Here is a 25797-nt window from a genome sequence, read left to right on the forward strand (position 1 = left end):
GTATGAGTCTGTCTCCATTTTGCTTGTTAGTTCATTTTGTTCATTAGATTCCACATATGAGTGAAATCATATGATACTTGTCTTTCCCTGACTGGCTTATTTCTCTTAGCATAATATTCTAAAGGTTCAAAAATACAGACTCAAAATATTGAGCAATACAAGCATAATATTAAGCAAAATATGGCAGGCACAAAAATACACATTGTAAGATTCTATTTACATGAAGTTTAAAATAGGCAAAAAGTAATCTATGAGGTTAGAATTCTGGAGAATGGGGAGAAGTGGTGACTGGAATTAAGCACAAAGGAAGCTACTGTATGTCTAGACATGTTCTACATTTTTGTCTAGGTCACGATTACAAGGGCTATATTTATTTGTGAAAATTCATTAAACATTCGATATGACATTTTCCCTTCTGTTTGTTGCAACTTCAAAAAATGTTTTGAAGAAACACCCTTCTGGCATTCTCCATCAGCATGTTGAAATGTTGAATCCTTCTGCATCTGACAGATTACTGTGATCAGTCAGCTCCCGTCTGGGCAGGAACTGGAACTACTGGTCCCTGCAAAGTACTAAAATAGAGGCTAAAATAGAGATTATTAGCAAAAATTTTGTTCCTGTTTTTGTTCCAATAGGTTTATTAGCTTTTAGTTAGTACATTTAATTTTGTTAGTGCTATAGAAAATAATGATGAACATGTAAGTGAAAACTGTAGGCTCAGATTTTCCTCTACAATAAAATTATGTAATGACCATAGTAGCCACGTGTAGTTTTGTCCATAGGAGTAGTATGATTGATGACTATTCTTTCAGTAAAAAAAATAGAAAAATTACTTGGAATAATATATGTCACAAGAGAATAAATTATGCTAAAGTAATTCATGTTAATCCATGAAATAAATGAGAAATTTTAATTACTACATATGTTACAAATATTAGATTAATTTATGTCAGAATTTCTGGTTCTGAGGCTTTGAACCCTACATTTATGTGTATGTCTTTTTTTCATTTTTTCATTTTGAAATTAAATTTACTGGGGTGACATTGATCAATAAGAGTACATAGGTTTCAGGTGGACATCTCTATAGCATTTAAACTGTTGCTAGCATTGTATACCCATCACCCAAAGTCAAGTCATTTTATGTCATCTTTGTCCCTCTGTATTTCTCTTATTCCCCAACCACTCCCCTGGCTAACCATTTCACTTTTATTTATGTCCATTAGTCTCAGTTTTACAGCCCACCTATGAGGGATATATTTGTCCATGAGCACTTCTTCAGCCTAGTACAGTTTGCCCTTGAAAAGCTTGCCTGCCAAGAAATCTTTCCAAAGCCCTCTTTATGTCCTTGTTCCTGAGACTGTAGATGAAGGGGTTCAGCATGGGTGTGACCACGGTGTACATCACCGCGGCTGTTGCACTTGAGTGTGAGCTGTGGGTAGCAGCAGAGCTGAGATACATGTCTAAGCTTGTACCATAAAATAAAGAGACAACTGAGAGGCGAGATGCCCAGGTAGAAAATGCTTTATGATTCCCCTGAGCTGATGGGATTCTACATACAGAGGACATTATCTTAGAGTAAGTGTAAAGGATCCCAATAAGGGGACCACCACCCAGCAGCCCAGCTGAAAAATACATCACCATGTTATTAAGAAAGGTGTCATAACAGGCGAGTTGGACCACCTGATTGAGTTCACAGAAAAAGTGGGGGATTTCCAAGTCTGAGCAGAAGGGAAGAACCAACACCATTAAGCTTCGTAACAGAGAATTTAGGACACTTATGATCCAGGACACCAGAACCAGCAGTCCACAGAGCCGAGGGTTCATGATGACCGTGTAGTGCAGGGGGTGACAGATGGCACAAAGCGGTCATAGGCATTCACAGTCAGGATAAAGTCATCTAAAACTGCAAAGAGCATGAAAAAGTACATCTGGGTGATGCAGCCTTCATAGGTTATGACTGTGCTCTGAGTGTGGATGTTCAGCAGCATCGTTGGGACAGTGGTGGAGGTGAAGCAGATGTCCACCAGGGACAGGTTGCAGAGGAAGAAGTACATGGGCGTCTGGAGGTGGGAGTCTGAGCTGACGGCCAGAATGATGAGCAGGTTTCCCCACACAGTGAACAGGTACATGGACCGGAAGAGCCCGAATGCGAAGGGCTGCAGTTCTGGTGCCTCTGACAGTCCCAGGAGAAAAAATTCTAAAATTTGTGTATCATTGCTTGGTTTCATATGTTGGAGGTTACTACAGAAAATAGAAAAAATCAATACCTAATTTTCACATTAGCAAGCATTGGTAACTGATAATAAAAGCTACATTTATATTTAGAATCAGGAAAATAATTTTCATATTTGGTGTATGATCTGGTTCCCATTAAGGTATCTCTAGTGCCATTTCTCATTACAATTTCCTTTTGTACCATCAACTTGTTCTTCAAACATAATGTATATTGCTGTTTTATTGAGGATACCATTCATGCATTTGTGAAATATATATAGGCTGTAAAGCATGTTCCGGGTTACTGTTCAAGGTATGCAATGCTAAAAAACATGTCTCTATAAATTAATGATAGAGAAAGAATAAATTCAAATAAAAATAATAAATTAACATATCCAAAGATGCAGATGCTATGAAGAAAAAAAATCACATTAAATAGAGGGAGAGATTTTTTTATAGAGTTTATTCAAGATTTGCCAACAAATGACTTTGACAGACACCTCAAAGAAGACTAAATGGAAGACTAAGGGAGGAGTGTTTTCATAATAGAAGGAAAGCCAGTGCAAAGGCCCTGAGGGAGACGATTGTTTTAGAAAATCAAGACTCAAATTAGCCAGTGTGTCATGGGAAAAGAGTAAGGCAGAGCAGGTGTCAGAAAATATTAAGAAACAAGGTTGCCTGTGTGTTGCCGTGGAAACTTTAAGTCACAGAGAACCTCTTATGCACACTCTGTAAATCTTGCACTGATTTATCTGTTTGCAAAAGCATTTTATGAACCGGAAAAGATCTCCTCTTTAGTATCTTCTCTTAATAGAGTTCTGGCTCCTGTATTATAGATCACCTTGGAACATATGAGTCCAGGTACCCCTGCTCTGTGGATTGCTTTCAGTTTATAAGAAACACACACATCCCTGGCCAGTTGGCTCACTGGTAGAGCATTGGCCTGGTGTGTGGATGTCCCGGGTTTGATTCCTGGTCAGGGCACACAGGAGAAGCGCCCATCTGCTTCTCCACACTTCTGCCTCTCACTTCTATCTCTGTCTTTTTCTCTTCCCCTCCCGCAGTCATGGCTCGATTGGTTCGAATGTGTTGGCCTCAAGCCCTGAGGATGGCTTCATGTCCTCTGCCTCAGGCATTAAGAAGAGCTCAGTTGCTGAGCAATGGAGTAATGCCCCAGATGAGCAGAGCATTATCCCCTAATGGGCTTTCCAGGTGGATCCTAGTCAGGGCACATTCAGGAGTCTGTCTTTCTGCTTCCTCTCCTCTCATTGAATAAAAAAAGAAAGACAGAAAGAAACACACATACAGCACAGCACACCATGGCCTCCTCATCTGTGTTATTCTCATGTTCTTCTCACTCCCTGCCCTCCATACTATTTAGGCTACGAATCGCTACAACTCAAGCTGTCCAAATCAAGTACTTTTCCAAAAGGAGTTTAGGAATAGCATCTCAATAGTTCTATCATAATCCTCCCCAGGACAAAAAAGCTTGGAGTTCCATATGAGTATGTCTATTTTCTGCCCTGTAGTTAAAGAAATATGAACAATGGATTAAATAAACATAGAGGGAGAGATAACAATAAAATGGACTTGAGGAAGAAAAAAGATCTAATAAGCACAAGTGGTCCTTGAGAGACAATAAAGAAGGAAAAAAATTTTCTTTGGATTCTAGCAATTTTCCAACTCTTGAAGCCAAACAAAATTAATAAAAGAGAAAAATTAATTTGTGCAAAGGACAATGGTAGTTGTAAATATATGGTGTGAAATACCTTACAGATTGACTAGTCCAAGTGAAAACTGACCAAAAAAAATAAACCAATAATTTACAAAAAGAAATATACAAAAACAACACAAGTTGAATATTTTTTTTATTTTTATTAATTTTAATGGGGTAACTTCAATAAATCAGGGTACATATATTCAAAGAAAACATGTCCAGGTTATCTTGTCATTCAATTATGTTGCATACCCATCACCCAAAGTCAGATTGTCCTCCGTCACCTTCTATCTAGTTTTCTTTGTGCCCCTCCCCCTCCTCCTCCCCCTCTCCCTCCCTTTCTTCCCCCCCCCATTACCACCACACTCTTGCCCATGTCTCTTGGTCTCGTTTTTATGTCCCACCAATGTATTGATCATGCAGTTCTTGTTTTTTTCTGATTTACTTATTTCACTCCATATAATGTTATCAAGATCCCACCATTTTGTTGTAAATGATCCAATGTCATCATTTCTTATGGCTGAGTGGTATACCCTAATGTATATGTGCCACATCTTCTTTATCCAGTCTTCTATTTTTTTTTACAGTGATTAAGGCCTATAAGCAAGCTCTTAACCAATACAGCAAGAATTCATAAAAGAGTAGTGTCCTTAACATGTTCACCAAGTCCAAGTTGGCACCAAAACAATTCCAAATCCCTGCAAATGCAACCCAACCCCAATTCAGTCCATTAGGAGCTGTCACAAGGAGCAGGATTCCAGGAAAAGACCACATCCAGGAAAAGTCTGCATGGCACTGGAATTGTTTTCACAATTCTATACTTTGCAGCTCACGTCCAAGTCCCAATGACCGCTGCTTCTAGCTGGTAATGATTCAGGTAGACTGGAAAAGCCATCTGCAGCATGTGTGGAGATGGAGCTTCTGTTCTCCTCTGCCTGGAGAGATGAGACCAGGTTGCTTTTCCCTGGAGGTCTGCCACTGAGGTGTGGTAAAGAGAACCTTGGGATACACTAAGCTGAGTGGCAAAGGTTAATTCATAATAGAAGCTGGCAAAAGGGGGAAAGAGAGCTCTAAATTAGGAGTAGATCTCAGCCTGAAATATCAGTGGGGCATTGAGGTAGAAGAAATAAAGGAAGCACTGTATATTAAACAAAGCAGCAGAAATTAGGACTATCGACACCCACAACAGAGATCTTCAAGGGAAGAATAAAAAACCTGACTATTCAGGCCAGACAAGGTTAAGTGGCCCTTGTGCAAGTGAGATCAGTTTTCCTGCTTCTTGGAAGAAATACCCTAGGCTCGTTCACAGTGTCATAGATGGGGCCCATGGCCCTGGGCACCTTCAGCCTTCAGTGGCAGACCCCAGCATTCTGGGCAAGGTTAGGTCATAGGTGGCTGGAGCAGGGCTGGAAGAGACTGAACCCTCCCTTAGAGGAGTGAGGGAAAAGCCTACCTTCCAGTGTCCCTTTTTCCTCACAGCAAAGGCATGTAAGCCTGGCAGGCTTTAGCTCAATGACCTTTCTATTCACTATTGAAGAAGGACCCAGATGGAATCCTATGAGACCCCTTTGGGGCATTGGAACCTTTGAGGGTGTATCCTAAAAGCTGGTAGTTCACCTGATCTCTATAGGGCTTTTTCTGCCTCTTGGTACCTTAAAAGCCATGCTCAGAAGATCTCGCTGAGGGGTTTGAGGATCCCCATCTGCCTATTTAAACCTTTTCCATATATCTGGAGCTGTTTGGAAAAAGACAAAACAGTATTATTAGCTGGATAAAATAAAAGAAGGTAGAAGTTTGCAGGAGAAGATTTGGCATCTCCTGTTCATCAGCATTCAAAAGAAATTAAAATTTTTTAAAGTAAAAAGCATGATATGGTAGACCTGTAGGAGTTCCAGATATGACTCCCCCCTTTTAAATTTTTTTAAATTGACCTTAAAATATTTGCTGGGTACACTTTAGTAATACCTTGACTTTAACTATTGTAAGAAATACCCATAATTCGAAAGGTTTGACAAAATACAGTAAATGCTTTTGCTACATATGCAGGAGCATTGCCAGTTTAACCAGTTTAGGAAATCTAATAATAGAAAAATGCATACAGACAATAAGCTTTAACATGCTTAGCAGCCTCTCCTGTTCTGACAGAGGTTATAAATCCAGAATAGGTATCCACTGTAACGTGGACATAGGACTGTTGCCAAATGAAGGTATATGAGTAACATCCATTTGCCAAAGTTGTCCTGGTAGGAGTCCTTGAGGGTTAACTCCAAATGAAGGGACAGATTGTAGTATAGGACCACTTGGACAGGATTTTCCACTCTGCCATGCTGCTTCCCCAGAAAGTTGAAACTGTTTATACAGGGCTGCAGTGTTCTGGTGATGAATAGTATGAGACTGGATTGCTTGATCTGTCATGGTTGCTCCAAATAATTTTCGTTTGGGTAGCTTGATCACCAAGGGAATTCCCTTGTGCTACATAGCTCCAGGGAGCATGGAGTGAATTCGAGTATGTCCTATAAAACATGGAGCTCTATGTTGACATACAAGTCTTTGAAGAGGGAGGAACTGCTGAAATAGTTTATCAGCAGTTGTCCCTAAGACAGCAGTAAGTAAATATTTGCTATCTCTATATAGATTAAAGAAGGAATATGGCAAATGCTGAAAAGCCATGATAATGGCATATAATTCTAGTCTTTGAGCTGATTTAAAGTTGACAGTTTCAGTATAAAGTTGTCCATTGATTTGCAAAAGCGATTTGCCATTTACTGGAAGTTTCCCAGAGCCATTGTTGTTGATCCTTTGAAAAAAGGAACAACAATAATTTTGAGGCTCAAAACCTATAAGCTGTAAGGGTCGCCTATGACCCTTCATAATCCAGGAGATGACAAGGTCAAAATATGGAAGTGTATTCCATGGGCTATTAGATGGTTCAATGTGCCCAAGCTGTAGCTGCTCTTGTACCAATCGAGCAGCTGCCCTAAATTTCTCATGAGGAAGGGGCCATTGGTCTACCCACAGGATTATCTGATTTCCAAGTAATTGGGTCTGCACAATGGATTATTGGGGTAGCAGGAGCTACCAAGGCCCCTATGCTAAATTTTGATATCCTAATCCACACCTTCTGGTATTGGGAGCCACTTCTATGGGGGTGAGAATTCCTCGTTGTTCCTTCCCTAGTCCCTTCTTGGGCAAAAATCCCCGATCAAGCATCTGAGTACTGACTAGACTAGACCATTAGGACTGACAAGCAACACTCCCATATTTTTCAAAACATCTCTACCTCACAAATTAACTGGCCATCCAGGGAGCACATAAGGCTTAAAAAATCCAGAATGACCTTCTTAGTCTTCCCAATGTAGAAAACTAGAATTTTGTTGAGGGTATACTCTGCCCTATACCTTGTAATTTTGTGGCTGCTGCATGAGTGGGCCAGGAAGGAGGGCAATGTAGCTTAGTAATAACAGATACATCAGCTCCAGTATCTAAAATTTTTTTAAATTTATGTCCTTGTATTGTTAGTTTTATTTCAGGGTGTTCCTATTTTTTTTTAATCCAATTAGCAAAATAAGAGGAGCCAAATCACCAATTTTCTTGGGGCCCCTTTTGCAGGATGTGGCCTGAGAAGCAGAATTAAAATCCTTATACTGCCTAACCTGTGGTAGCGCAGTGGATAAAGCGTCGACCTGGAAATACTGAGGTCGCCGGTTCAAAACCCTGGGCTTGCCTGGTCAAGGCACATATGGGAGTTGATGCTTCCAGCTCCTCCCCCCTTCTCTCTCTCTCTCTTTCTCTCTCTCTCTCTCTCTCTTCTCTCTCTCTCCTCTCTAAAAATGAATAAATTAAATAAAAAAAAAAAGCTTCATAACCTTTTAAAAAAAAAAAAATCCTTATACTACTCTTCTAACTGCCTGAATTAGCCGTGAGACAAATTCTTTTTTTTAAATTAATTTTAATGGGGTGTCATTGGTAAATCAGGGTACATATGTTCAGAGAAAACTTCTCTAGGTTATTTTGACATTTGATTATGCTGCATTCCCATCACCCAAAGTCCAATTGTCTTCTGTCACCTTCTAACTGATTTTCTTCGTGCCCTTCCCCTCCTCCAACACCCTCCATCTCCTTCCCCTCCCCCTGTAACCTCCACACTCTTGTCCATGTCTCTGGGTTTCATTTTTATGTCCCAACTATGTATGAAATCATATAGTTCTTAGTTTTTTTCTGATTTAATTATTTTGCTCAGTATAATGTTATCAAGGTCCATCCATGTTGTTTTAAATGATCCGATGTCAACATTTCTTATGGCTGAGTAGTATTCCATAGTATATATGTACCAAAGCTTTTTCATCCACTCGCGCACTGACGGACACTTGGGCTGTTTCCAGATCTTCGCTATTGTGAACAATGCTGCCATGAACATGGGGGTGCATTTCTTCTTTTCAAACAGTGCTATGGTGTTCTTGGGGTATATTCCTAACAGTGGTATAGCTGGGTCAAAAGGCAGTTCGATTTTTAATTTCTTGAGAAATCTCCATGCTGTTTTCCACAGTGGCTGCACCAGTCTGCATTCCCACCAGCAGTGCAGGATGGTTCCCTTCTCTCCACATCCTCGCCAGCACTTATTCTGTGTTGTTTTGTTGATGAGCACCATTCTGACTGGTGTGAGGTGATATCTCATTGTGGCTTTAATTTGCATTTCTCTAATGATTAGTGATGTTGAGCATTTTTTCATATGCCTATTGGCCATCTGTATGTCCTTCTTGGAGAAGTGTCTATTCATTTGTTTTGCCCATTTTTGGATTGGATTGTTTGTCTTCCTGGTATTAAGTTTTGCAAGTTATTTATAAATTTTGGTTATTAACCCCTTATCAGATGCATTGTCAAATATATTCTCCCATTGTGTAGTTGGTCTTTTTATTCTGTTCTTATTGTCTTTAGCTGTGCAGAAGCTTTGTAGTTTGATATAGTCCCATTTATTTATCCTGTCTTTTATTTCACTTGCCTGTGGAGACAATTTGGCAAATATATTGCTGCAAGAGATGTCAGAGAGCGTACTGCCTATGTTTTATTCTAAGATGCTTATGGTTTTACGGCTTACATTTAACTCTTTTACCCATTTTGAGTTCATTTTTGTGAGTGGTGTAAGTTGGTGGTCTAGTTTCATTTTTTTGCAGGTAGCTGTCCAATTTTCCCAACACCATTTGTTGAAGAGCCTGTCTTTACTCCAATGTATGCTCTTACCTCCTTTGTCAAATATCAGTTGTCCATAAAAGTGTGGGTTTATTTCTGGGTTCTCAGTTCTGTTCCATTGATCTATATGCCTGTTTTTATGCCAGTACCAGGTTGTTTTGAGTACAATGGCCTTATAATATAACTTGATATCCCCAAGTGTGATACCTCTCACTTTATTCTTCCTTTTTAAAATTGCTGAGGCTATTCATGTTCTCTTTGGTTCCATATACATTTTTGGAATATGTGTTCTATATCTTTGAAGTAAGTAATTGGTATTTTAATCAGTATTGCATTGAATTTATAAATTGCTTTGGGTAATAGAGAAATTTTAATGATGTTTATTCTTCCTAACCATAAGCATGGCATATGCCTCCACTTGTTTGTATCTTCCCTGATTTCTTTTATCAATGTTTTATAATTTCCCGATTACAAGTCTTTAATCTCCCTGGTTAAATTTATTCCTAGGTACTTTATTTTTTTGGTTGCAATGGTAAAGGGGATTGTTTCCTTAATTTCTCTTTCTGACAGTTCATTGTTAGTGTATAAAAATGCCTCTGATTTCTGAGTATTAATTTTATATCCTGCCACCTTGCTGAATTCATTTATCAGGTCTAGTAATTTTTTGACTGCGACTTTAGGGTTTTCTATATACAATATCATATCATCTGCGAGGAGTACCTAGTACACCCCTGGTAGGTTTGCAATTTTGGGACATAGGGGTGAATGCCACCATGCTCTCTGGAGCAGAGATGGAAATGCTGACTGCCACTACCACATGCTCCTCTTTGGGACAATGTAAGACCTGCCAGGACGGCAGGGATGAGGGGGGTGGCTGAGGCCCCATGTGTGTGGACTGATTCCTGGACTATGACCGGCTCCTCTGTTGGATGGACTTATGGATTTTGGACAATGTGAAATACCCTGATGGGGGTGGGGGGCCAGCTTTGCTTGAGGCCCTCCCCTGCCCCAGGAAGCTTTTCCCATGGCTAGAAAGAAGTCCAAGGACATTTTGTGCTTTGGCAAAGTGCTCAGAGACTGGTGAATGTATCTCTGTAATTGTTGAAATTGTATAATTTGTCATGTTGTTGTAATTTAGTAATGTGCCCAATTTTCTTGTGCAGGAATATCTGTGCTCTAGATTGTGAAGCAAGCAAATGGGGTGGAATGTTGGTCAAATAAGTTCGTAAATATGATATAAATGTTTGCTCACTTACAGTTTGTATTGGGTGTGGGGGACAGGCTGTAAGCAGGTAGTGTCATTATAGCCTAAGGCTTAGTTTTAAGACTAAGCCTTTCCCCACACCCTTGACTATTGCAGGATGTGGGATTGTGCACTCTCATGAGGAATCCCATTATGCCATTATAGATAAGTGACTTTGTATCAGAGACTTCCTTGTTTGTATATTGGATTAAAGGTTTGGATTTCTACACTATAAAGTGGGACAAACCAGGGCTTGCTCTCTCATGGTTCCTGAGATTAGCATTAGAGAGCTGAGAAAGGCCATGTGGAAGGGAGGAGAAGCAGCCAAGATGGCGGAGTGCTGATGTAGAAGCCAGTTTGTGCAGAGAAAAGGAAATGGGGACAGAGGTGAATAAGGCTGATGAGCTAGAAACCTTTGATTCTAGGAAACTCGGGGAAGTCAGTGGCTGTGGGGGCCCGAATGGAAAGGGAAGTGTTTTCCCACTGTGTGTATTTCTTGCTTGCCAGGTGCAAGCTAGGATTAAAGATAATAGCCCACCAGTTCTTGGCTCCATTGTTTCCTTACCATCTGTCTGAATCAAATGTGAATGTGTATTGGCCAGGTGGCTGTGATGGTGGCCGTAGCTACTGGCTTTTTACATTTGCCTCGATGCAGGATGGTTCTAGCATAGTGAATGACCCTTTGCTCAAGCCAGCAATCTTGGGTTCAAGTCAGCAACCATGGGGTGATGTCTATAATCCTACACTGAAGCCAGTGACCTTGTGTTCAAGCAGGTGAGCCAGCACTCAAGCTGGTGACCTCAGGGTTTCAAACCTGGGTCTTTAGCATCTCGGGCTGATGCTCTATCCATTGTGCCACCACCTGGTCAGGCAACACCTATTGTGATTTAAAGCTCCCTCAATGGTTAGGTTCCTCCCCAATGCAAACTTTTTTTAGACATTTTTGTGAAGGTAAGGTTTTGCTACAGTTCAAAGTGAAGACCAGGCAGCTGTTAGGAAAGAGAATAGCAAGCAAACTAATTTTATTTTTACAGAATGCCTGGGTGAGGAAAATATGAGTTTTACAGGGGCTAATTTAACCCTAACAATATTAACCTTGTTTTTCTTGTTTGTGCAGTGTCTCTTAAACTATGCTATTATAAAGCCAGTAGCTGTGGCCACTATCACAGCCACCTGGCCAATGCAGGTTCGCATTTGATTTGGACAGACGGTAATGAAACAATAGAGCCAAGAACTGGTGGGCCATTAGCTTTAATCCTAGCTAGCAACCAGTGGGCAAGAAATACACACAGTGGGAAAACACTTCCTTTCCATTCAGGGCTCCCAAAACCACTGACTCATTCAAGTTTTCCTAGAATCAAAGGTTTCTAACTCACCAGCCTTATTCACCTCTGTTCCTCATCTTCTCTCTGCACAAACTGGCTTCTCCTTTAGCACTCTGCCATCTTGGCCGCCTCTCCTTGCAATGCTAATTTCAGGAACCGAGCTCAAGCAAGCCCCATTCTCCCCCATTTTATAGTGTAGAAATGCAAACCTTTAAGCCAATCTACAAATAAGGAAGTCTCTGATACAAAGCCACTTATCTGAGGCATAATGGAATTCCTCATGAGAGTGCACCACCCCACATCCTGCAAAAGTCAAGGGTGTAGAGAAAAGTTTAGTTTTGAAAAGATCTTAGTATTACAAGGGAGGGAAAGGCTTAGTCTTAAAACTAAGCCTTAGGCTATAATGACTTTGCAGGCTTATAGCCTGTCTCCCACACCCAATGCAAACTACTGTATAAGCTAGCAAAGAAATACATCATATTTACAAACTTATTTGACCCACAGCTCTAAAGCCAGGAAGATATAAAGAATTCCTGTCTCGGTCAGTAATGATTATCAATCTATTTGTAAAAGGTTGTGGCCTTTATTAAGTTAATAAAGCCCCTTTTAAATCTAGTTTATGTATACATCTTATCAAATATTGATTAATGTTTTTGCATCTATTGAATTGATAACATAATTTTGCTCCTTTAACTTACTTTGTGATATTATATCATCATAAATCTTTAATTTTATATAGCCTGAGTCTATACTTCTATTTTTATTTATTTATTTATTTTTATAGAGACACAGAGAGAGTCAGAGAGAGGGACAAATAGGAACAGCCAGACAGGAATGGAGAGCAATGAGAAGCATCAATTTTTTTTTGTTGCGGCACTTTAGTTGTTCATTGATTGCTTTCTCATATGTGCCTTGACTTGGGGGCTACAGGAGAGTGAGTGATGCCTTACTCAAGCCAGGGATCTTTGGGCTCAAGCTAGTGACCATGGGTCACTAGGTCAAGCTAGGATCATGACTATGTTCCCATATTCAAGCTGGTGAGCCTGTGGTCAAGCCAGATGAGCCCATGCTCAAGCCGGCAACCTCTGGGTTTCAAACCTGAGTCCTCCGGGTCTCAGTCCAATGCTTCATTCACTGCACCACTGCCTCATCAGATGAGTCTATACTTTTAAAAGAATGGTTTCTGACTTCTGGTCAAGATGGCAGTATAGGTAAACACAGTACTAGCATCCTCCCACAACCATATCAAAATTACAGCCTGACCTGTGGTGGTGCAGTGGATGAAGCGTCAACCTGGAAATGCTGAGGTTGCCGGTTCAAAACCCTGGGCTTGCCTGGTCAAGGCACATATGGGAGTTGATGCTTCCTGCTCCTCCCCCCTTCCCTCTCTCTTTCTCTCTCTCCCCTCTCTATAATGAATAAATAAATAAAAAATCTTAAAAACAAAAACAAAATTACAACTAAATTACAGAGCAAACATCATTTGGAACTGCTGGATATTTAGCTGAATAGAAATTCTACAAGTGAGGATTTAAAGAAGAAGGCTAATCAAGACTGGTAGGAGGGGCGGAGATGTCAAACGGGCTGGTCCCACACCCACAGGGAAAGCTATGTCTGCTGCAGAGGTCCACTTTGTAAACCCACTTTTCCAAGCTTCACAGCAGGTTCCCCAGCCCAAGGATCCACTGCTAAGAAGAGAAGTCCCCATAACTTCTGGCAGTAAAAACATGAGGGATAATGGTTGAGTGAGATGAAGGGCTGCTGGATCCCAGGCAGTTTCCCGTGGGAGAAGGGCTCATTATTGGAACAATGGACTCTGCCAACACTTCTGTTTGGGAGAAAGCCAACCCTAGTTCCCACGCTGATGCCAGATTCTTCATTTTCTCTCCATATATTCCTGGTGCCTTTTGAATTGCTATTCCAACACCAGAGCTCAGAAAGAGTGAAGCAGACAGATTAAGTCTGCATGCTTGCCCTTCAAGAGAAACTGCCTGGGACTCCAGCAGACCTCCATCACACTTGGCCATTATCCCCTGGGGATTTTTACTGCAAAAATTTATAGAGACTTCTCTTCCTGTTACTGGAATCCTGGGCTGGGGAGCCTGGCGTGGGGTTGGGACTACTTGCTCCTCAGCATGAACCTCTGCAGCAGATATATGTCATTCCATTTTAATCTGCCACACTTGGGTGTCGGACCAGCCCATATCACATCTCTGCCCCTTCTACCAATCTTGATGAGCCTTCTTCTATAAATTTCTACTTGTAGGATTTCTATTCAGCTAAATATCCGGCTGCTCTGCATGATGGTTGTTCTGTAGTTTAGTTGTAATTTTGATCTGGTTGTGAGAGGATGCAATTACTGTGTTTACCTACGCTGCCATTTTGACGGGAGTTCAGAAACCATTCTTTTAAAAGTATAGATTTGGACTATTTAAAATTAAAGATTTTATACAGATATCATAAAGTAAGTTAAAGGAGCAAAGTTCAATAGATACAAAAACATTTGATAGCATTAATCAACAATTGATAACACATGTACACATAAACCAGATTTAAAAGACTTTATTAACTTAATAAAGGCCACAACCTAAAGCAAATAGATTGATAATTATTACTAAGATAAGAATCCTTTATTTCTTTCTTACTTTAAGAGACACTACACAAACAAGAAAAAAAACCCTTAATATTAGAAAAAAAAATCTATACAGAACATTTTATTTATTTATTAAGTCTAAATTTAGGAAAGGACAATGTTAAAGGTTTCCAGGTAAATTAACCTACATAAATAATTATCAATTGCCTTCCTCTACATGAGCAGTTATCAACAAAGCAATGAAAGGGAACACTAAAGGTCTAATGAAAGGACTGAGTAAATGGAACAGAGATCTCAGAGACTGGTACAGGCTTTTAAGTGTTTTGTCCAGTCTCTGACTCTTAAGAGCCTGGACAGGAGGCCCTAAGCCTAACCCCGCCTGTAGCACCAATTGCCCTGAGTTCCACCCCTCCACCTAGCCTTGCCTCGCTGAATATTCAACTAAGTCCCGCCCCATAGCACTAGTCAATCAAACCTCCGCCCTAGTTCTCTCTCACATCCATCCAATCTCAACTGTGCAGACCCGGCCCCAGGACCGGACCACATCTCTCTCTAGAGAAAGCCAGCCGTTCGTGATCGGTGGCCCCTTTTACTGTCCCTCCGGGCCTTGCACCCTTAACTGTATTTCGCAGCTCCCGAGGCCCCGCCCCTTTCGCTGGGCGTGGCGCAAAAGCCAAAGCAAAAGTGTGCTTTTTGCGCGTGCGCAAGTCGTGAGCCTGTTCTCCCCGCACCTTCACTTGCCTCTGAGCTCCATTTTCACCTGGGTCCACCATCTTCCCGGTTTGGGTCGGCCCTGCCTCAGGTCCGGTGGCGGAGGCGGAGAGCTTGGCCTTGGGGAAGCCAGAGATCAGAGGGTGGCCGCCGCCGGGATCCTGCACCCGGCCTCGGATCGCCGGGCCGTTACCTCAGAGCCCCGGCCCGCTCCGCCCGTGGCTGTTGCTCGTCCCGAACTCCCTGAATCGGGCACTCTAGGCTGGGTCCAGTCGGGTGAGAGCAAAGGGGAGTGGAGAACAACCCTTATATTTATAATTCACCTCTAGACGCGTCCTTTGCTCTCTTTCCAGAAAGGAAAAGCATCCCGGCCTTTCCCATCCCGGGGACGAGAGCCTCACCTGGTCGTCTCTTCGCTGATCTGCGGATTTCGGCGTGTCCGGTGAGCAAGGGGCTGGCATTCGGCTCCACTACGTCCCCGCCTTCCCTTCTGGTGCAGCAGATACTAGTTAATCTTGATGTTACCCTGCTTGCGGGGACCCGTTTGCTACCTTATATCCAGGTGCATTCAAGTGCACTAATTATTTATTAAGTGTATTTGTAACCGTCTTCGCCGAATACAGCTATCCATTGTAATCATTTGGGTGTAGATCTTTTTTGGATTTCACACATAAAGTATGATCATCTGCCAGTTTTAGCTGTTTTTTGTTTGTTTGTTTTTTACCTTGTACCTTGTATTTCTTTAGTGCACTTGCCAAGACCTGCATCCAGTTCATGTTGAATAGCATAGAATTTATATCCTTGCCTTGTTCCCGATCCCAGAGGGAATTATTCTACCATTTTACCATTAAATACGATGTTTATTGTATGTGATTGTACTTTTTTTTTTCTAGTAAAACGTGTTCCCGTCTAGTTCTGGTGGGTTAAATTGTTATTACCAATGAACATTATTATAGGTCAGTCACTACTTTGTATATAAGAGGATAAGTGATATGATCTTTTTCTCTTAAAAAAATGAATTATATTAATTGATGATTCCATTTTTCAACCACATTTTTTTCTTAGGACAAAATGAACAAGGTTTGTGATTAATATCTTTATTATTCATTTGTCGACTGCACTAATATATTGTTTGCACTAATATGTATGAATTTTTTTTAATTGTGCTTCTCTGGTTTTGAAAATTCTCGGGGAAAACACTGTTTTCGCCCCTTAAAATGGAATGTTGAAAATTTTATTTGGTGAGCCAGCTGGTTAAACAATGTGTAACTTCTGTTTCGTTTGTGGGTATGTTTTAAAGTGCTGAATTTTTTTTTCTTTAATGACTAGATATAATCAAGTGTTGTGTTTATTTTAGATCATTGCTGGAAAGTTGTATATCTCTCTCTCAAAATTAGTTCATAACTTGTACATTTCCATATCTATTCCCTTAACTTTTTTTGTTGTAGTCTTTTGTAACATGTGTAATTATAATTAATTCATATCTCCTTTTGTCTGGGCTCTGTTCCTAAAGAAAATTCCTACAGATTTATCGACTTCATTAGTTTTCAAAGGACACATTGCTGGCTTTTCTGATTTTCTTTATTAGTTTTAAAGTATCATTAATTGTGCCTTGTTTTCACTTTTCTTTCTAACCATTTATACCGTTCTTTCCCCAACCTTCTGTGGTGAGCCCATTTTTATTGATTTTTTCTTCTCTGGGATTTATTATAGGTCTATAAATATATGGACACAACCCCAGCTGTGGATTTCCAGTGCTATCTGAAACAGTTATTTTAATTTTCTGTTTCTGTCCTGCCATTTGAGTAATTCTGACTCACTGAAGTAAAATATGTGTGTTCCTTATCCCTATAATGTGCTTCACTATATATAGCATCTGCAACCATCTGATAGTTTGTTAATTGACTGCCTTCCTTCAAGATATGATGAAGTTCATGTGTTTCAGGGTTCTTCTGTTTTATTTAGTGCTGTATCCCCTGTGACTGCATGTGGTAGGATCAGGGGAGATGTTACCTAAGTGAATATGAAATGAAGGAGCAGGAGGTAGGGGCCTTAAGGGAAGCTGCCTTGTTCTAGACATAGGTCTTAGTCAGGAGAAGGTATTCAAAGATAAAACATTTGAATAGAATACCTCATTTGTCTATTCTGCATAATGTGCCCAAGAAAGTTCTAGGACAGAACCTGGTAATGTTAGGGAATAAGGTCCTCACTAGCTTTGGAATTATAAGTGTATGTTCAGAAATATACTCACTGGGCATTTCAGCTTTGAAGATAAATAGACCTGCATACACACCTGACAGAGTGGCTCTCTAATTGGGTAACATTGAGTGTGTAGTTAATGGACTGTAAGATTCCTGAGTATGTATTAATTAGTAGTAATAATATGATTTGCAGAGTTCCTATGAAAAGTAAGTAATTTCTTTGCAGAAGTATGAGCATCTCTTCACAGTCATTCTCACATCATGGTTACTCAAATGGAACATGTTTTTAATATAGTAAAGAATATTACATTTTTATTGGCTTTAAAATACATACTTGATCCAGTGCAGTGGAAGAACAGTTGTGTTTTCATTATTTGAAATTTGTATATATTACTATCAGATGACCCACATTGCCAACTTAAGTATTCTTCTGTTGCTGCTTCTGTACAGGTAAACTTTTGCAGCAGAATTACACCATGGCAGTCTTCTCTGCCTCCTATGTGTGGAGTTTAGGCAGTTGATGCACTTTTTCAAAAACCAGGTTTCAGGGACCCTGCAGCCCATGGGGGGAGCCCATTGATCAAGGGCTGAGCAGTAATATGTGTTAGTCTGCCAAGGAGTGCAGAAGTAGGTAATATTGGGAATGGAGCACCCAAGTGGTATATAAGTCAGTGCTTTCTTGGGCTTTAAACTGTGTATTCTCAGTATATTCTGAAGGTTGAAGGTATTGCGTGATACTTTTTCTGCTTCTCAATATCATGGACAAACTGCCAGTTAAACTTTTAGACTGCAGTAAACTTAACACGCAAAATGGGACTCGTAAAAAAAATTAGAAAAAACTTAACAAGAACCAGATACGAGTTTTCTAGTTCTAGTTGAGGTAAGATTACTCCACCTTCTTACAGGAGCAGTGTGTGTTTGCTTCTGTTTCTTGGGCTTGTGTGTGTGCATCTGAGGGTATTGTTGGGGGTGGAGTTGGCAGTGTTTGAGGGGATTGGTCCCTTATAGTGTGCTGTAGCATCCAGGCTCATGATTGTGCAAATTGTGGGGAGACCTAGAGGATCATGACTCTCCTGCCTCAGTGTAACTTCACAACATTCTGTCTTTCTTCATGAAGGGAACATGGGTGAGGAAAATACCGCTGCCAAGTTCCAGGAAAACATGACACAGGTTGGTAAGAGCTAATAATTTCCGAAGAGGATATTCCTATTTCACTAGTTCATCAATTTGATTGTTTAGAGCAGGGATCTGCAACCTGCTTCTGTGTTAGTCCACATAGGAAGTATGTCACTTAGTTTTTCCATTTAGTTGTGTACTCATTCATTGTCGTACGTGCCCAGACTTAGGGTCGAACTCATGATATTCTGGCACTCCACATTGACTCTTTATCCACTGAGCCACCTAGCTAGGGCTGGATTATATGTCTTATTTTTTTATATTGTGTTTTATAAGATCTCTGTAGTTTTTGCATACTAATTCTGTATCAAAAGTATTGGCAAAAATGTTCTCCCATTCAGTGGGTTGCTTTTTCATTTTGTTGATGGTTTCTTTGCTGTGAAAAACTTTTTAATTGATGTGGTTGTATTTTTAAATTGTTTTCTTGGTCAAAAATATAGATCAGAAAATATACAGCTATAAGAAATACCCAAGATTTTAGTGCCTATGTTTTCTTCTAGGAATAATAGGGTTTCAAGTCTAATATTTAAGTGTTTATTCCATTGTGAATTGATTCTTGTGCATTCCAAATTGTGTTTTTATTCATTATAACGTCATCCAGATTTGACCCAGTGTTTCATGTTGCACTAATCACTGCAGTGATAGAGAAGGAAGAAGATATAATTGTTTCTGGAACAAGGAATTGTTGGTGTCAGGGTAGAAATTACAACTAAGTCCTTACTTAACATTGTTGATAGGTTCTGTATCTTTAAGAAAAACAGCATATAATGAAGCCAATTTCACCATAGACTAATTGATATAAAGAAGACTAAAATTCCCACAGCATCTCATTAACACTGTAACAAAAAGAAGACATTTGAGGACCTGTTGTATTTCATTTATATAGTTTTCTCTAATTTGTCCTATATGCTCTGGACTGCTCTGGATCATGATAAGACTGGAATTGCTGACCACCACATTGTGGAGATAGAAATTGTGTTTCTTGGGAGTGTTGTGATGCCTGTGATACAGGGCTTGATCAGTCAGGAGCATGTGTGGGGAAGGAGAAAGAGATCTGATGGCTGAGTCCCAGGTTGATGTTAGGAAACCATACAATCTTCAAACGTCTTGTAAATGGAATCACTGTGCCCAGTATTGTCAGTATCGTCTGAACTCAGGATTGGTAGCATTCTGAAAAAAATGTGTGGGATGTTTCAGAACCCAGTGGTCTTTGAGGATGTGGCTGTAGACTTCAGCCAGGAGGAGTGGGCTTTGCTGGATCTCGCTCAGAGGAGCCTCTACAGAGATGTGATGCTGGAGACCTTCCGGAACCTGGCCTCACTAGGTAAGAAAGGCAACATTCCTAGGTTCAATTGTTTAGAAAGAAATCTGACAAATTGAAACATTCCTAGGTTTAGTTGTTTAGAAAAGAAATCTGACAAATTGACCTTATTCCTTATTTTAGGATTTGAGCTGAGGAATAAGAATACATTGGTAAATATGACGGACACAGTCAGGAACCCTAAGAAATGTATAGTGTAGTGGCTTGACCATGAAAATAAACATCTCTGTGTTGAACTGCCTTTTTATTTTTATTGAAAGCCTCAAGGCTTACTGAGGGTTGAAAGTGTGGGCATAGACTTTAGGAGTCACTGCGGGACACAGTGCGGCTTATGGTTTGGACCTCTTGAGAATTTTGCTGACTTCAATGCCCTTTACCTAAGGACCACCAGGAAAACATAAAAGTTAAAGAAGTTGGGTTTATTACTCAGTCAAGTGAGAAAAACACATGACACAGGGAGCTGCTGTGGTGGGTCACAGTCAGGGTGTTGGTACATTTTACAGGATTTGAACTTGTTTGAGTAATTTGAGGATGTATCTGTGGATCAAGCTGTATTAGTTTCTGAGGCCTTTTGTAACAAAGTACTGCAAACTGTGACCAAATACAAAAGAAACCTTTTGAAGTCTGAAACTAAGGCGGTAGCAGGACCATACTCCTGAAGCTCTATGGAAAACATCCTGCCTGTCTCTTCCTAGCTCTGGTGGTGGCCAGCAGTCCTGGTATTCTTGACTTGCAGCTGCATTTTGCTAAATCTGCCTCCATCTTCACACAGACTTCTCTCTGTCTCTGAGTCTCCCTCTTTGGAGGACAGTAGTCATTGGATTTAGGGCCCACCCTAATCCAGTATAACTTCCTCTTAACTTGATGACATCTACAATGACTCTATTTCCAAGTAAAGAAACATTTTGAGATTTTAGGTAGACATAAAATTTTGAACAAATATGTTTATTTTTAGAGTATTTCTAGGTTCACAGCAAAACTGAATGGAAGATACAGAGATTTACCATACACCCCCTTACCGCCCCATGTACAGCCTCCCCACTGTCAGCACACACCACCCGAGTCCTGCATTTGTCACAGTTGATGAGCCTACACTGACACACGATCATCACCTAGAGTCCATAGCTTCCATTAGGCTTCACTTTTGGTGTTGTGCCTTTGTTGTTTGAACAGATATGCAATGATGTACACCCACTGCTGTAATATCATGCAGATAGTTTCACTGTCCTAAAAGTCTTCTTTCTCTGACTGACTCATCCCTCCTTCCTATGTATCCCCTGGCAACTATTGCTCTTTTTACTGTGTCCATTGTTTTCTTTTTGAGAAAATCATGTATTTGAAGTCTTACAGTAGGTACCCTTTTCACATTGGTTTCATTCAGTTAGTAACACATTTAAAGTTCTTTCATGCTTTTTATTCAATTTTCTAGATTTTTATTCATTTATTCACCTATAGAAGGACATCTTTTCTGCTGCCAAGTTTAGGCAATTTTGAATAAAGCTGCTATAAATGTGTGTGCAGGGTTTGTGTGGACATGTTTCAAACTTCTTTGTATAAATTCTAAATAGAATGACTGTCCAGCCGTGTGGGTGGACCTTTTTCATGTTTTTCACTGTACCAGGTCTCAGAGTAACCTTGTGTAACATTGATATTCTGTGAGATTACTCATGTTCAGCAGGAGTAGTAAATGTCCTGGCTGTAAGTATTAGACCAGTCTAATAATACTGAGCATTAGATATGAATGTCAGATCAGTTTTTAATTTTTACTTACTGACTTTAGCAAGAGTAGAATAGAGAGAGAGATAGAGGAAGGAACATTGATCTATTCCTATATGTGCCATGACCAGGGATCGAACTTGCAACCTCTGTGCTTTGGGACTATGGTCTAACCAGCTGAGCTATCTGGCCAGGTTTCAGATCAGTTTTAGACATCAGTGGCTTTGTTGCTACTTCTCTTCCGTAAAAATATTTCTATTAAACATTTTGTTGCAATTAAAGTCACACTTGGCACTAAGTTTGTAGTATCATAAGACCAAAGTGTCAGCCTTGTCTCCTGGAAATGTTTGTGGTTCCTCATTGTTTTCCTGCATGTGACATGCCTCTCTGCTTTAACAGGGTACACACTGCATACACCCTGGCTGATCTTCCAGTGGAAGCAGGAGGAGGACTTGGAGATGACAAAGAGAGGGCCTGTCCAGGGGAAGCACCAGGAAGGCAAGAGTTCTTGCGAGAAACTGTCTAGGTTGGGGGTATTCATTTGGAAAAATCAAGTGAAAGCCAAACAGCTGTTTTGTCTGAGATATGATTTTCCCCATACACTATTGACTAGTACTCACTTTTTATTAGCAGTCCTCTTTGTTTTTGAAAAGACTTTCCTTTGTTTTCTTTTTGTAAGTTGGTATTTCGTCATGTACATTTTACCCTGTTCCTCTTTTTTGTATTCTTTCAGTGAGATGCAGTGGAAAGGCAGACAGACAGATTCCCGCATGCGCCTATCTGGGATCCACCTGGCATGCCCACCAGGGGGTAATGCTTGGTCTGTCTGGGGCGTTGCTCCAATGCAATCATAGGCATTCTAGCATCTGAGGTGGAGGCCATGGAGCCATCCTCAGTGCCCAGGTCAGCTTGACTCCAATGGAGCCTTGGCTGCAGGAGGGGAAGAGAGAAATAGAGAGGAAGGGGAAGGGTGGAGAAGCAGATGGGTGCTTCTTGTTTGTGCCTTGGCTGGGAATCGAACCCGGGACTTCCATATGCTGTACCAACGCTCCACTGCTGAGCCAACTGGCGAGAACCTGTTCCTATTTGTTTTGTTCTCCCAGTAATAACCTTGTTGTTTTTATCATCTGATCAAAATCTTCATGAAATTATTTCTCATTCAGTTGATTATCATTTGACCCTGTGCTTAATAGCAGAGTCTTGAAATAGCCACACTGCAAAAGCCCTTTCTTCAAATGTGCCTTTACCATTCGTTTCAGTTTTTGACACTCAACTTAAGACTAATGAATCAGTCACTTCACAAGATATTTATGAAGAAACAGTATGCAATGAACAGGAAATAGTAGGATTGAAGAGGAACAATGTCAAGTCATCTATTTTATACAAAAAGTGGGAATACCATGGTATTGACTGTAAGAACAAAAACCATGAGAGACATTTAAGGTGAGTTCCATTCATAGAAAGGTAAGAAGTAGCCCAGAAGAGCATCTTAAAATGTCACAAAATATTAAGAACACAGATTTAAAAGTTGTGATTTCATAAAGAATTTTTACTAGATATTTTCTTCTACAAATGAGAATGTGATCTTCAATGTTTAATATAATTTAGTTGTAAGCAGTTATTAGAAAAATCCCATAAGTCAAAAACTCACTGATACATAATGCAATTAACAGTTAAAATGCTATAGAGATGTTCAGTGAAATCTATGTCTATTGATCAGTGTCACCTCATTAAATTTAATTAAAGAAAAGATAAAAAAATCCCTGGCCTGTTGGTGCTGTGGTAGAGCGTCGGCCTGGTGTGTGGATGTCCCAGGTGTAATTTCCAGTCAAGGCACACAGGAGAAGCAACGATCGGCTTCTCCATCACTTCCTCTTTTTCTTTCCCTCTCTTTGTCTCTCTCTCTCTCTCTCTCACACTCCTGTAGCTATGACTCCATTGGTTTGAGTGCATCAACCCTGGGAAGTGATGTGAATCTGTGATGCCTCTGCCTCAGGTGCTAAGAATAGCTCAGTTGTGAACATGGCTCCTGGTGGGAAAGGCATCAGCCACAGATGGGGGTTGCCTGGTGAATCTCATTCAGGGCGAATGCATGATTCTGTCTATTCCTGTTCTCTTACTTGGAAAAGAATTTTAAAAAAAACAACCAACTCTAATAAATACTAGTTGTTGTAGATCCCTCCATGAGGAGTTTCAGCTTAGAACCTCAGAGGGTGCAAAACATGTACAGTTATTATTAATGGTAAAAATGTAATTATTGCTAATATTGTGCTTTTTATTTTTAAAAGAAATCATGTGGTGGAGAATATCTATGAATGTAACCAAGAAAACCAGCATGGAAAAATCTTATGTCAAATTTCAAAACTTAACGTACTCCAGAGAACTGCTGAGATACAATCCTATGAATGCTATGAATGTAAAAAGGTCTTCACGGATCATGTTTCCCTGAAGACCCACGTCAGTTCACACACAGGAAGCAAACCCTACCAGTGTAGGGAGTGTGGGAAGGCTTTCCATTCCCTTGCCTGTTTCAGGAAGCATATGAAAACCCCCGAGGAAAACAAACCCTACGAATGTCAGCAGTGTACCAAAGCCTTCGGCTGTTCTTCATTCTTCAGGGCGCATATGAAGCTTCACTCTGGACATTCAAACTGTGAATGTGAGCAATGTGGCAAAACCCTCAGCTGTTCTTCATCCCTCACAGAGCACAAGAGAATTCACAGTGGAGATAAGCCTTATGAATGCAAGGAATGTGGGAAGGAGTTCAGTTCTTCCTCTCACCTCATAATACATTTAAGTATCCATACTGGAGAGAAGCCTTTTGAGAACAAGGAGTGTGGGAAGACCTTCAGTGAGTCCTCGAAACTCACTGTACATGTCAGAACACATTCCAGAGAGAAACCCTATAAATGTAAGGACTGTGGGAAGGCCTACAATTGTCCCTCCTCCTTAAGTATCCATATGAGAAAGCACACTGGAGAGAAACCCTATGAATGTTTGGAATGTGGGAAAACCTTCTCTCTCCTCACTTCCCTTAATATGCATGTGAAAAATCAAAGTGGAGAGAAGCCCTATGAATGTAAGGAGTGTGGAAAAGCCTTTAGCTGTCCCTCAGCGTTCAAATCACATGTGAGAGATCATACTGTCAAGACAAAATATGAATGTAAGAAATGTGGGAAGGCCTTTAGTCATCCCTCATCCTTCACTGCACACATGAGAACACACAGTGGAGAGAATCCTTATAAATGTAAGGAGTGTGGTAAAGCCTTTATTAGTTCTTCCCATCTTACAGTGCATGGACGGACTCACAGTGGGGAGAAACCTCATGAATGTAAGAAATGTGGGAAAGCCTTTATTTATGCCTCAGTTCTTAGGACTCACCTGAGGACACACACAGGGGAAAAACCCTATGAATGTAAGGAATGTGGGAAAGCCTTTATTAGTTCCTCCCACCTTACAGTGCATGGACGGACTCACACTGGGGAGAAACCCTATGAGTGTAAGCAGTGTGGCAAGGCCTTTAGTCTCTCTTCAAGCCTGACGGTACACGTCACCCGAATGCACACTGGAGATAAGCCTTTTGACTGTCCACAGTGTAAGAAAGCCTTCAGTTCACTCCCAACCTTTCGAAAACACATAAGAAAGCATAATGGGGAGAAACCCTATAAATGCAAGGAATGTGGGAAAGCCTTTACTTGTTCCTCTCAACTTACAGTGCATGGACGGACTCACACTGGGGAGAAACCCTATGAGTGTAAGGAGTGTGGGAAGGCTTTTAGTCTTCTCTCATCTCTCACTGCACACTTGAGACTGCACAGTGGAGAGAATCCTTATAAATGCAAGGAATGTGGGAAAGCCTTTACTTGTTTCTCCCAACTTAAATTGCATGGGCGGACTCACACAGGGGAGAAACCCTATGAGTGTAAGGAGTGTGGGAAGACCTTCAGTCATCCCTCATCTCTCACTGCACACTTGAGACTACACAGTGGAGAGAAACCTTATAAATGCAAGGAATGTGAGAGAGCCTTTACTCGTTCCTCCCACCTTACACGGCATGGACGGACTCACACTGGGGAGAAGCCTTATGAATGTAAGAAATGCGGAAAAGCCTTTATTGATGCCTCATCTCTTAGGACTCACATGAGGACACACACGGGTGAGAAACCCTATGAATGTAAGGAATGTGGGAAAGCCTTTATTAGTTCCTCCATCCTTACAAAGCATGGACGAACTCACACTGAGCAGAAACCTCATAAATGTAAGAAATGAGGGAAAGCCTTTTATCTGTTCCTCGATTCTTAGTATTCACATGAGAATACACACTGGGGAGAAGCCCTATGAATATGTGGGACAAGCCCTTGTCTACTTTCTAACACGTGAAAATTAACCCTAG

The 25797-nt window shown here is 40.6% G+C and overlaps 3 protein-coding genes across 3 annotated transcripts in view; 2 read left to right on the top strand and 1 right to left on the bottom strand.

Moving 5' to 3' along the window:
- The window catches only part of LOC136333282 (adhesion G protein-coupled receptor E2-like), a 196070-nt gene that overhangs the window by 24956 nt on the left and 145317 nt on the right, over positions 1–25797 (top strand). The gene's annotated exons all lie outside the window — the stretch shown is intronic.
- Positions 1276–2237, bottom strand: LOC136333422 (olfactory receptor 7A17-like). Its single transcript, XM_066272554.1, is given in 2 exon segments — positions 1276–1859; positions 1862–2237. Coding segments are annotated over 2 exon segments (951 nt in total). The 5' UTR covers positions 2229–2237.
- Positions 15002–25793, top strand: LOC136333255 (zinc finger protein 699-like). The gene is made up of 7 exons (XM_066272132.1): positions 15002–15266; positions 15344–15432; positions 18309–18361; positions 19565–19691; positions 21804–21902; positions 22664–22847; positions 23693–25793. The coding sequence occupies exons 3-7, from the start codon at positions 18314–18316 to the stop codon at positions 25671–25673; spliced, it is 2439 nt and encodes an 812-aa protein (XP_066128229.1). The 5' UTR covers positions 15002–15266; positions 15344–15432; positions 18309–18313; the 3' UTR covers positions 25674–25793.

The sequence above is a fragment of the Saccopteryx bilineata genome, chromosome 1 (genome assembly GCF_036850765.1).
Source record: "Saccopteryx bilineata isolate mSacBil1 chromosome 1, mSacBil1_pri_phased_curated, whole genome shotgun sequence".
Classification (NCBI taxonomy): Eukaryota; Metazoa; Chordata; class Mammalia; order Chiroptera; family Emballonuridae; genus Saccopteryx; species Saccopteryx bilineata.

Coding starts and splice junctions, on each gene's coding strand:
- LOC136333255 (XM_066272132.1), top strand. CDS start 18,314: ATGGGTGAGGAAAATACCGCTGCCAAGTTCCAGGAAAACATGACACAG. Junction 18,362..19,564: donor TCCAGGAAAACATGACACAG/GTTGGTAAGAGC, acceptor GGGATGTTTCAG/AACCCAGTGGTCTTTGAGGA. Junction 21,903..22,663: donor CCAGGGGAAGCACCAGGAAG/GCAAGAGTTCTT, acceptor CATTCGTTTCAG/TTTTTGACACTCAACTTAAG.